Source organism: Protopterus annectens, chromosome 15.part0 (assembly GCF_019279795.1).
Source record: "Protopterus annectens isolate FY-2018-M chromosome 15.part0, PAN1.0, whole genome shotgun sequence".
Taxonomy (NCBI): Eukaryota; Metazoa; Chordata; order Ceratodontiformes; family Protopteridae; genus Protopterus; species Protopterus annectens.
In genome coordinates this window covers 359,554,830-359,568,274 of record NC_056749.1, presented here as the reverse complement: position 1 = coordinate 359,568,274, position 13,445 = coordinate 359,554,830, and the positions used below count along the sequence as shown (strand labels likewise).

The 13,445-nt window shown below is 36.7% G+C and overlaps 1 protein-coding gene across 2 annotated transcripts in view; it reads right to left on the bottom strand.

Moving 5' to 3' along the window:
- Nucleotides 1–223: 223 nt before the first annotated feature.
- The window catches only part of LOC122789688 (trace amine-associated receptor 4-like), a 55,917-nt gene continuing 42,695 nt past the window's right edge, over nt 224–13,445 (bottom strand). For both annotated transcript variants that reach the window (XM_044057109.1, XM_044057110.1), the window contains one exon: nt 224–1,427. In XM_044057109.1, coding sequence (XP_043913044.1) covers nt 330–1,334 — 1,005 coding nt within the window. In that variant the 5' untranslated portion in view covers nt 1,335–1,427 and the 3' untranslated portion in view covers nt 224–329. The remainder of the gene's footprint in view (nt 1,428–13,445) is intronic.

The window sequence follows — 13,445 nt, the reverse complement described above, 5'->3', positions numbered from 1 at the left end:
TTTGGATAATAAAAAGATTCTTTAAAATAATCAACTGGACCAAATAATTTTCATGAGCTGAAAAACTACATTCTTTCAAAGCAGTCTAAATAAATATAGCAACTAAATGTCTTAAAGCTAGGTTTTCTGCAAAAATTAGAAAGTTTAATAGTTTTAAAAAATTAGGCTCTATAACCATGTTTTTTCAATGCAATTAGATTTTATTTCAGATATATAACTATGATGGTTGATGGTTGCCATTGTAATGCAATAAATGCATATATACAGTTAAATGGCATTATACATTGAGAAATATTTTTTCATTGAAATGGATGATAATTGTAAAATATTCAGTGATTTTCTAGAAACAGTCTTATTCTGGAAGAGTTGCTGCTAAATACTTTGCCACTTAATATGATATACACTGCTTGCCTAAACCAAGGATAAAAGAAACTGTAAATTATAGGATTAAAACCAGAATTACTATATGCAAACCACATAAAGGCATCATATAGAACAGCTGGGGTAGCATGATTTAGAAAAGCATCAAAAATGGTTGTAGAAATTAAGGGAAGCCAACACATTACAAATGTACCCATTACTATGCCAAGTGTCTTAGCTGCTTTTCTTTCACTTTTGCTGGAGAAAAGTGTTTTGCTCTTCTCAGAACCTTCATTTTTATTATCAATTGCTATAGCATGTCTCCTTGCCACAACAAAAATTTTACTGTAAAGGCAAACCATTACTGTAGCTGGAAAAATGAATGAAATAAAGGGTACCAATAGAGACCATAATTTATTAAACAACAACATACATAGACCAATACAGGAGACTGAGGCAGCATAATTGCTGATTCCATCTAAGGTTACTCCTGATAAAACTGTTCCAAAAGTAAACATTAATGGAACTGTCCAACTTATGATTATAAAAACTATCACTGTGGAAAAAGTTATTTTTGTATAATAATGCAATGGGTCACACACAGCATAGTGACGGTCAGTAGCTATAAAACAGAGGTGAAATACAGAAGATATGCAGAACATCATATCAAAACTGGTATGAATTTTGCAGAAACTATCTCCAAAATACCAACAGGACTCAATGGTTCTTATCATGCTGTATGGCATAACAGTAAATCCTACAAGAAAATCTACAACTGCCAAAGAACAAATTAAGATATTTGTAGGATGGTGAAGTTGCTTGAAATGGGTTACAGATATGATTACCAGTAAATTTCCAAAGATTGTTATAGCAATGAAGCCAATCACACAGGTGTATAGAGCAGCATGAACAGCAAATGAGGATGGGCTTTTAATGCAGGAATTATTCAATGCTGGATAGCAGTACTCGGTCATTGTAAGAAGACATTATTCAAAGACATTTTCTCAAGAAGAGATTAAATAGCTGCTGAAGGATATTACTGGAAGCTTTGCATCATATTTTGGAATCTGAAATAAAGAAAAAAACTAAGTTAGCTTTAGATAATGCCAGACTATTTGCATATCATTAACGTGTTTCTATTGTATTGCCTGTTTTTGCAATTATATATTAAGACAGTTGAGTTCAGCATATTGAATATGCTGATGCTTTGTGCCAACTGAAATGCCACAGAGATGCCTTACTAAAAGGATACAAGGCCTGAACAGCATGTCCATCATGGATGGACTCAGAGCCTTGTCTCTATACTCGGCATCCTACAGACTGCTAAGAGGTGACCAATGTCTTGCATACAAAGCACCCTCAGGCCCATTACTGATGGATTTACTGAACATCAGCAATTCAAATAGCATCCTAAATACCCAGTGTACAGATCTAAATCTCTTCTGCAACAGCGACAGAACAGTTTGGAGGGACATGGACGTATCGCTGCTGTGGAACAGACTGTTCATCTACATAAAGTAAGTTCACCTTTGCCCATATTCAAGCACAAATTAGATGTATGGATCAGAAACAGAAAATTCACCTCAGGATTGCCCCGTACTACTAATGGACAGAGGCAGCTTCTAAATGCTTTATCCCATACATGTAACCCCCCCCCTCCAAATTATCTATGGTATGATCCCAGTTATTCTCATTAAGGATAATTTAGAATAATTTACCAAGGAATGGGTAGGGCCAATATACAGCCAAATGGGATAGGTTAATTCTAGCACAAAATGGGAAATTAGTTAAGCCTAAAATGTCCCATGAAGGCAGCTAATCTGGCACTTACCTATGAACCTAGACACCTATGTAGTTTCTAATATCAAAATAAACAAAATACATGAGATACCAGCACTTGTTGTACTCAACATGGAGCTTTTCTCCCCGGGTCTCTACTGAAAATGGACATGTATCCAGCTAGACTAGCCCGGTCAACAAATGTAAAATAAATAAATAAATACATTTTTCTTTGCTGTTCAAAATGGTGCTGAACAACATTGAAGACTTGAAGAACACTTACATAGTGTAGCCAATGTGTGACAGCCATGGAACATTTAAACATTCATTTGTTTTAATGTAAACAAAGCCCAGGGAATAGCAACATTTACAAAGTATCATGAGTGAATACAGAAGGATAGAATAGTGCAGAGAAAGGAAAGCTTATGTGTAATTTAAGGAGACAGTTCAGACAGGTATGAAGGTGATGTGAAACAATTTTCAAAATATATTGTACAGTCTAAATTTTGAGATAATTAAAATGCATTCCTTTTTTGACTGCTTTTATGTTCTACTCCCAATCTCAGCTTCAACCTCTATTGCATCCAGCTTTTTCATATAACATCTCTATGTTTGACAACAAGCTGTTCAAAACCTACCCTGTTCAATTTTTTTTTTACTGCTAAATAGCAAAGTACCCAATCAAGAATAAATCTAACACTTCTTAAGTGCAGTTAATTAACAATGCCTTCATTGGAAATAAAGTCTGAGGAAATCACTGAGGTAATGATTCCTTATTGAGATACCAGCACACAGCTCTCAACTCTTCTTTTTACCATAAATGTCGCTGGTTTTGCTTCATATTTTTGGTGTGTTCCTCATGAAATTTGTGAGTTTCTGACAATGTTTTGAGGACTGCAGTTACTAAATACTAACAAAGATTTGAGATTCAGAATTCAAATCCTACAAAAGAAGACAAGTCAATGCAACACTTTGTCATTCTATCAGCTTTTTAAGTACATTATAGCAATATATAAAGTATGTTCCTAATTTGGGTACTTGTCCACCATTATTATTTTTTGTTTTTGTCCCCAATTCCTGAGCTAGGACACTGCAATCTGTGAATCAGTGTAATGCAAAACCCATAATTGCAGAGTTGTGCAGACAGAATATTATCAAAAATGTATTTAATATATTTTTTGACAATCTAACTGTAATAGTACTCATACTGGTGACTATAACTAATTGGAAGGATAATTTTATGGTTAAATTTATTCTTTGATTGATAAAATTGAACCCTATGCAATGCCAGCAAAACAATTTTAGTAGATTAGTCACAGGCTAGACATGCTGGAGAAGGATAAAAGAGAAAGAAATACTTACAGCAATTTTGTAAGTGGTCTCCTAATTTCACCAATAAAATATGACACCAGGAGGCCAGGACAAAATTCCGTCAACTAATGCAAAATACTAGAAACATGTTTAAGTTGTCTACATATACAACAGCTAATGGAAAAAGCTTTTTATCATCAAATGAAGGGATATAGTCATGTGTTAGTGTGGGGGGGATGCTATCATAATATTAGCTACTCATTGCTTCAATACACAACCAATAGTATCTGACAAAGGAATACTATTTTTATTTAACAATTTATACAGACATACTGGATTAATAAGATGAGAGATACAATTCAGTATTTAAAATATGCTAGTTAATAAGGCACAGTTCCTTCTCTTCCCCATCCACCATTTCCACCTTCATGTTAAAAATAAACATTTTATATCACTTCCACTGAATCATTTTTTTCATAAAACATAAATTGGTTAAAAATAGCTTACCATTTTTTTCAAAGCAAATTTATTATTAACATTAAAAACATAATTCCAAACTTCAAGTAACATTCACACACACACACACACCCACACACACACACACACACACACACACACACACACACACACACACACACACACACACACACACACACACACACACACACACACACACACACACACACATATATATATATATATATATATATATATATATATATATATATATGTATATATATATATATATATATATATATATATATATATAATCTATATACATACATATAATATAGACCCTATATGTATATCTATCTATCTATCTATATATATATATACATATATATATATATATATATATATATATATATATATATATATATACTTTTTAGGGAAAAAATCAAGATAATAAAGAATCAGTATAGACTGTACACAATTTTCCAGCCTACTAACAGATTAATAATTAGACATGTATTTAACCACCAAGAATAAATACAAGGACAGTGCCACCATACATGAAACAAAGTACCTAGAAATCCATGGACATGCCAGGATAACTTGGTTGGGTATTTTTAAATCATATTATTTGAATGAAAAAAAGGTTTTAAGATTTTTTTCTGAATAAAATGGTTTCTAAATGAATGAACATAAACTTTATAAGAATTCCATAGTGTAACAAAATCTTCATTAGTAAATGGAAAAGAAAATTTGCCACTGTCAATAGCAAATTTGATACTCAATTAAAAATTAAGATTCTGGGAAAATATGAATTTAATTGATTGTTTCTTTTTAATAATATTTCATTTAAATGGGTTAATGGAATTAAGTTATGAAATAAATGTTTCAACTAAAAATTTAAATGACCTGAAGGTAAAAAAAAAATATTTATAATGTAACACTTGTGTTCTCCATATTTGCTAAGGCTAATTTGAAATGCATCCTTGTGTTTGACCATGGAAAAAGGAACCATGTGTATCTTATGGGCCATAAATGTGTTCTGTAATTTTTAATAAGATAAACTGAATTTTGTAAATGTTTTTTCAGATGCTTGATTATTGTTTATCAATACAAAGAAGGTAGAAAAACACAACTGTCAGACACATCTAATAAAATGAAAAATATAATCCAATAAACTGGAATTTCATTTATCTAGAATTAATTAATATTTGAAAAAAGATAGTGCAGAATTTTTCATACTGTATCCACAAGTGGTTTTAGGTAAAATTAGTATTACTCATGGAATTCATGGGTTCCTCCTCTCAAAAAAAATGTCTAGATTGTTTTACCTTTATTATAACATTCTTTATTTGGAGGTATTAATGAATTTTGAAGAAAAAAAAACACTGAGTATATTTTTAAGTTAAAGATAATTCTTCCAGCAAAATAAAGTTGTATATTTTCCCATTGCTTGGTCAATATTTATAATTGGAATATGCCCTGCCTAAAAAATTTAGTGGATAAACAATTGAAATAGGATAACAGTCTAGTCAGGGAGCCGAAATAAATAACAGTTTAGATTTTTTAAAATTAATACTGTAACAAACGGAATATTTTATACTACTTGAAAAAGATGTGAGCCCAGACTCCAAAAGAGTTATTCTCAGTGTAAGTCTGCCCTGATTCTAAAACAGTGGTTCTCGTTGTAAGTTACTTACTTCAGTGCAATACTTACATATAAACAGACTTAGTATTGGGACAAGATTCCAAAATACCTGCTCTCAGCCTGTTGTCAGTATAGTTTAATACACAGATACATTCAGTGGGTGGCACAGTGATATAGTGGATAACATTGTCACCACATAGCAAGAGATTTCCTGGTTTGAGTCTCAGCTGGGGTGCCCTTTGTGTGGAGTTTCCATGTCCTTCCTGTGTTTGTGTGGGTTTACTCCCAATGCTCCAGTTTCCTCCCACATTCCAAAGACATGCAAAAGTGGATTGGACACTCTAAATTGGCTATAGATGTGAGACCATGTGGCATGGATGAACTACTATGGCAGGGCTAGCCACCCAGCGGTGTAAACCTAGGCTCCAGATGATTATCACTGTTGAAGTGACACCCCAACCCCGTGTGCAAAAATGTGAAAAAGGGTTGTGGACAGAAGATACATTCATTAATGCCAATAATAAATCTCCAGCACAATCGATCATTTTTTTTGCTGTTGCTGTTCTAAATTGTACTTGTTTCTGCTCTTTTTTTTTTTTCAAGAGAGGCTTTACTGGAAAAGCTCACCCAGACTCTGCCACAGCTTGCTGTGAGGGAAAAGTTAGGTTGTTTTTGATTTCTTGTACTTTCTATTACTTTATTGCCTTTTTCTATTTTGTATACCATGATTTGTTTTCTTTACATTGTGTTTTACTTGTATTCTGTTTTTAAATGCATATTAAACCTAGAAAAGAGACAACAGCTGTGTCTCTTGTGAGTCAGACAGAATTTTCCCACTCTCACACTCTGTCACTGTTGTGTTCTTAAACACCGCTGTCTTTCTAGTTGCCTGCCCCTTATGTTAATTTGACCATATATCTCCTTCTTGCTCTTTCAGTGGCTGATGTAAGCACAAAATTATCATTTTTTGTGAAATCACTCCTTTCAACTATTGAAATTTATTGGCCATCCCACTGTATTTCATAGTACCAGAATACAAAAGTGCCCACCACCTTTCAATCTATCTTTCTCATTTAAAAATAGTGGCTTTCCACTTAGACAGCTAAAACTTAAGTTACCCACTTTCATATCTAACTGGTTATTGCACACTGTAGTATCTAAGATATTAAACCATTTTTTCATCTTACCTTTAAACATCTTTTGCAAGACCACCAGTTATCAGAGAGCCCACATTCTGCCTCTCATTAGTCATCTTGGGATTGGTGCCTCTGTTTTCTCCTGGTGAGAGAAGAAGTACAGAAACATTATTTCCTGGAGACTGCTGATCACCAGAAAGTCTAATAACTGCTTTACAGTTGACAACTTGGAATCTGTGCTTATCTTCTGGTCCTGGTGAGAGAAGGAGCAGAGTACATTGATTCCTGACTATTTCTTGTTGGAGAGTGAGTATCTGTGCTTAATGTTATTGATTGGTCTGGTTGCTATTCAAGGTATCTACCAAGAAAAGGCTACAAGCCTCAGATCCTTGCATCATCTGGGACAAGACTGTGGATCACCTAACATGCTTTGGCCTGCTTCTCATCTTGGGATTGGTGCTAATATTTTGGTTCTGGTGAGAGAAGAAGAAAAGGAGTATTGTATCCCAACAGAGTGAAGCTGTGGTGAGACAAGCATTAGCAGTACCCAGACAGTAGCCATTAATCTGACTCCCCTCTTTTCATCATTCATGACAAGCTAATTATTTGTTTTGCGTAAGTACTACTTGATTTGTCTCTAATCTCAGAATGTCTGTGTAACTACTTAATCTTTAAATTTTCAGGGTCTACATATTAGTTTCCCTTCAAGTGTTTGGCATTGCTCTGTACCGACTCAAACACCTAGAGTGACATTTTTTCCTGTAAAAGTCCAATTGAAATTTGTCCGATACCTAGTTTCACACAGGACAACTAGTTTGCAGTGATAATCACTGTCCCCATAGTTGCAAATTCGATTCTCCTGACAGTGATTGATATTCTCACTCCAACTGTTTAATTAATAAAAAAGGGTCTGTTGCCATGAATATGAACTTTTCTACTGTCTTTGTTACCAGCTTAGTGGATATGGGCATCCTGAGACAATGCAGAAATTGCTTCATGTTTACTGACAAAAAGTTAATTCTCAAACAAGCTGATATGGTATGGGAGAGATGTATTTAGACAATGTCACTGGAGGCAGAGCTCTCACATAAAAGTATTCCTAATATCAATAATTGTCAGTAGTACACACACACACTGCACCCATCACACATAATTCAGAGCAGACATATCAATCCACATATACTGAAGCACTTAAATGTAGCCTTCCTAAACCACAAAGACATCCTAGGTGAACTACACATAGCAAGTACCCTCAGCAGCCCCAAATGCACTCTTTCAAAACAGCACCAAGATCAACACATAGAACTACATCTCATGGAGCCTCTATCTCTAAGCCCGTAAGGCAAGCCACCACATAATCCAACATTCTAGTCTCCATCGCGAGGCAAACTGATGTCCCTCTCACCAGGCTGAATAAGGTGAAAGTCACAGTCAGCTGCTTATCAGGAGCTAGAATCCACCACATTACACATGCACTCAGATCATTGGGCCACAGTTACTAATATGACTCATAGTCCATGTGGGAGTAAATGACCTGAGACTATATGAAGAGAGACATCACGGAGTTCTTGGAAAATGTGTCTCATGCTGGTATGAGCCTAACATTGAGCAGCATTTTAACTTCACCAAGGATGATGTTACAATATGAACAAAACATGATTGACTTTAATAATTGGCTTAGTTTCTGGTGTCATTCTAAGGTGGTGCAATATTTGTCAGCATGGAAGAAGAGGGTCAGCAGACCACACTGCTTTGCCAGGGATGGTCTACACCTCTCCCCTCTAGGCTTTTGAATATTAGCTAAAACCTTGTCTTCACCCATAGTGCCTTTTTAGGCAATGACAAACAGAAAGTGTTTCTGACATAGCAAATCAAAACAAAGAAAATCTAAAGGTATTACTGCTCAATGCTAGGAGTCTGTACAAAAAAAACTCCACTCCCTAGAAGCTCTCTGTAACCTAGAGAATTTGGACGTCTGTGCAGTCACTGAGACATGGTTTAAAGTCATGGAGAGCACACCAACAGTGCAAGGTTATAATGCCTTCCACACATTTAGGCCAGCTACTTCACAGGCAGGACTAAAGGTGGAGGTGTCTCTATGTACATCAAAAATAGATATACTTCAAGGCTCATCAAACAGGACAATGCACTTGAGATGCTCCATGTTCAAGTCACCTTAGGCAAAATCCAATACCAGTTCCTTGCAAGGTATACCCCCTCTATGATCCAGGAAACCCATACCATGTATTTAAACTTATTAGAAACACTAACCATCCAACCCAATACCATATTTGTGGGTGACTTTAATTATCCCACTATTAACTGGAAATCCTATACAACAGCAAATGTACATGTGCAGAAATTCCTGGATTTTGTAAACACAAACTCCCTAGACCAGACAGTCAATATACCAACCGGGGGGAGGGGGCGACCATAATGGATCTGTTCCTTACTAATAATATGGGAGAGTGTTGCATATCCCCTACTGTAATGTCTTCCCTGGTAAGGCCAGACCACAAAATGGTCTCCTTTGAAGGAAAAATAAAACCTGGGCCCCCAGCTAAACCTGGAATATTCAGGAACTATTCTAAGGTAAAACTCTTGCTATTAAGCGAGACCTTGGCACAATTTCAAGCCCCCATACACCCTGACAACACTGCTGCCTATGAAGAACTGTTCACAGAAACCCTGTACACATGTTAATAGCTGCACAGAAGCAGCTGTACCCACCAGGAATAAGTACAAAACTAACTCCAAATAAAAGCCACCATTGTGGGATCACAAAATCAATAGGCAGCAAAACAGAAGGAAGAAAATCATGGCAAAAATTAGGAGGTGCAGCACCCATCATGATAAAAACACTCTCATCAAATTAAACAAACAACTCAGAGGACAAATAAAGTCTACCAAAGCCAAATTTGAGGCAAGTTTGGCATCCCAGGCCAAGGACAACTCCAAAGCATTCTTTAGCTATGTCCACAACCGCAAAGCCAATACACAGTTGTATGCAAAGCTCATTGTAAATTGAGCCACTTATACTGAGCCAGAGGATATAGCAAACCTCCTGGCTGATAAATTCAGCTACACGTTTACCCTTCTCTCTCCCTCAACCTTCCCTCAGGAAATATCAAATATAATTCCCCCTGCTATTTACTAGAAAACAGGTTCTTAATGCTCTGTCTAAGACCAAGAACACTGCATCAATGGGTCCAGACAGTATCCCAGGATGCCTTATGAATAGCATGAAACATGACCTATCAGGGCCTCTGGAATTGCTATTTAACTTTAGCCTTCAAACAGGCTTTATGCCTCATGAATAGAGAAAGGCAACAGTCATCCCTCTGCACAAAGGTGGGCCATCTACAGACCATGGAAACTACAGACCCATAAGTCTCACTACTCTTATATGTAAAGCCATGGAAAGAATTATCATGGAAATGATCACTAGAGATATAGTAAACCTCCAGACACTGGAGCCAACCCAGCCTGGTTTTGTCAAGGGCAGATCGTGCCTACTCAAACTGGTGGGCTTCTTTGAGAAGGTCACAAAAGCAATGGATGAGGGTAAAATCATTCACACTGCCTACTTTGACCTGGTCAAGGCATTTGAATACCTCACCTGGACATTGTTGACAAACTTAAGAGGTTAGGTACAAATCCATGTGTCACCCGGTGGATAGCCAACTGGCTCACAGATAGGACCCAGAAAGTTAGAACTGGGGAGTTCAACTCTACAAAGAAGCCAATCACAGGTGGAGTCCCTCAGGGATCAGTCCTTGGACCTCTCCTTTTTGGCATGTCCTTCTCAAAAGTCAAGGCCAATGTCAGTGGTCTCTGGCTGACTAAATTAGCAGATGATTGACAATTAGGAGCAGTCATTGAGTCTCACACTGACACAAATGTTCTCTAGGGGGGCTGACACAGACAAACAACTGCTGTCAGAGCCATGGACTAAAACTCAATGCCAAGAAATGCATAATAGTATCCTTTGGGAAGTATTCCATCACTGGTAACTATCATATTGACAACACACCCCTTAGAGTTGACCCAGTAGTCATGGACTTATGAACACAGATATATAGTAATCTAGCCTTTGACCTTCACATGTCTACAGGGCTGAGGAAATCATTCTATGTTGCACAACTTATAAACAAATGTATGGAAGTCATTGTTTCATGGTATTCACCATTCATCAGACCTGTCGCTGAGTACAATGCCCCCTTTGGTATGTATTTAATCAGGCCTATCCAACAATAGGAAAGTCCACAGATGTTCCTCATTAAAAGAATACAGGGCATAAGTAAAATGTCCTACAAAAACTGCCTCAAGGCCTTAGACCTGTATTCTGTCTCGTACATGCTTTTGAGGGGAGATCTATGCCTGGCATACAGGGCATTGTCAGACCCCACTCTGATGGATCTCCTGCATATCCACAAAACAAACAACACCAAAATTACCCATTCTAAAGACTTAAACCTTGCCTTTGATATAAACAGCACCTTGTGGAGATATAGGTATCGATCCAAGAGACTACCCCCATCTATGCAATGGGCTCCCCATTCATATAAAGCAGATTTCCTCCCTAACTCAATTCAAGTGCAGCTTGGACAACTGGATGGGAAAACAGAAATTCATCCCTGGTTTGGCATCTATGTCTCTAATGAACACAGGCAACTTGCAAATGGTTCATCTCCTAGGCTCATGCTTACACTTATCAAGGGTATCAGAACTTGTCAGAGATTTGGGATGCATGGCTAGGCTTAAAAAGGCCCTTGTGGTCATTAGCCTAGTAAACACCTATGAACCTATGAGATTTAGCTACTGACCACCTTTAAAACCATCAGAAATAATAAGAAATTCCATATCCCTTACTATTCTTGACTCTCATCCTCCTGCTCACTTTATTAGAACCAAAAAGTTTCTTAGCTCAACATGCTCAAATGTGATATCCATGTCAAACTAGCAAAACCATTAACAAAAAACTCGGCACCCTCTATAAGATCAAACCTTTCCTTACTCCATTTGCTAGGAATGCTAATACTCATTCCCATCTACTCTCCACTCTTCTCTATGCCTCCCCTCTACTCACTAATTTGAACCAATCTGCTCTTAGCTAACTCTCCAGCTGTTATAATGGTTCCCTATTAGGTGATCAAAGATGCATTCTCTGAAATGCATCTTGATCGAACTTTATAGTGTGAAATGGCAAAATATCGAAGCGGCATATAAGCAAATTCTTTCCCTGGGAAAGAAATTGCTTGGCCGCCTTCGGTAGTTTGCCTTCTTCATTACTGTAGTGCGTTCTCAGAGTTGGTATATTTAAGTAGGGGATGTGTGAGGGGCACAGTCCCCCATAGCAGGGGGTGTGGGGGGTGAAGCCCCCCACATTAGAAATAATTTGTGGTGTGTGTGTTGTGTGTTTGTTTCTTGAAACAGCGATTTTTTTTCCCTGGGAAAAAAAATCGTTGTTCTGAGTGTTTGAGATTGTAAGCTTTCGCTTACATGGGGTCGATGAATCAGTCTTTGCTTTTCTAAGCATTCGATTATTTAATATAAACCCATTATAACCATATTACTAGATTTGCAACAGGCACGGCCTATAGGACTCACCACTGTCACAACCTAAATCTTCTGGGGTGGCTAGAACGGCCTAGACTACTACTACCAGCTTATAAATGCCCATAAAGTACTCAACTACCCTGATAATACGCCTGCACTTAAAAATATCATCAAACCTGAGGTCACTTCGCTTTCTAATAAACTACTGGTTCAAACATCCAAAATCAACAACTCTGCTGGGGACTCTTTGTTTGCTAACTCTATTGGCAAAACTTGGGACTCTCATCCTGCTGATCTTACTCTTGAACCCTCTCTTATTCAGTTCATAAAAAAGCCTCAAGCTATAATTTAAAACTCATTGGCTATGTCCTTGTTTAAAATCTGACTAGATCCTCCTCTACAGTCTGTAATCATGTTACATTCCCTAGTCAGTTTGTCAGCACTGTTTTAAAAATGTATGATTATATTACCTGCTTGCTCGACTGGAGCCTGTAAACTGTGTGTAACTTGTAATAATTTTGTGATTTTTACTATATGTTCTACCTTGGAGCTTTTCTCCCTGGCCTCCACTGAAAATGGACATGTATCCAGTCAGACTATCCTGGTCAACAAATGTAAAATAAATAAATACATTTGACCCCAGCTAGTGAGGATGTTACAACAGACCTAGTGAAAGTTATTGGCAGACACCTTTAATTTGATGCAGATTATCATTTGTCATCAGAAAGTGCTACTCTGCTATTAGGGACATTTTATGATGCATCTCAAGCAGGGATGAAGTGTACTAATTCTTCTTTATAAGATTGTAGTGAGACCTAACATCATCACAGCATGAGTTTAAAATTGTTCACAGATCCAAAGGCTTGAAAAGATGCAGAAATATTATACTAGACAACTCAAAAAAGTCAAATATCTGATTAATAAGAGTAGGTTAGGGCAGCTATCTTTATTTTCTGCAAATTGCAGATTGATCAGGGATGACTTTATTTTAATCTGTAAATGTAAAGAAGTAATATCATGGCAGTTATTGGAGCAACATTTTAAAATAGTTTATTTGGTACAAATAATATCTATATTTATTGATGTACAAACTTTTAGCATTACAGTGAGGTGAACATCCTTCCATAGAAGAGATGGCATGTGGAGTGAACTTCCCTTAAGATTGAGAAAGGTTGAAAGACTTTGCCATTCAAGAGTTG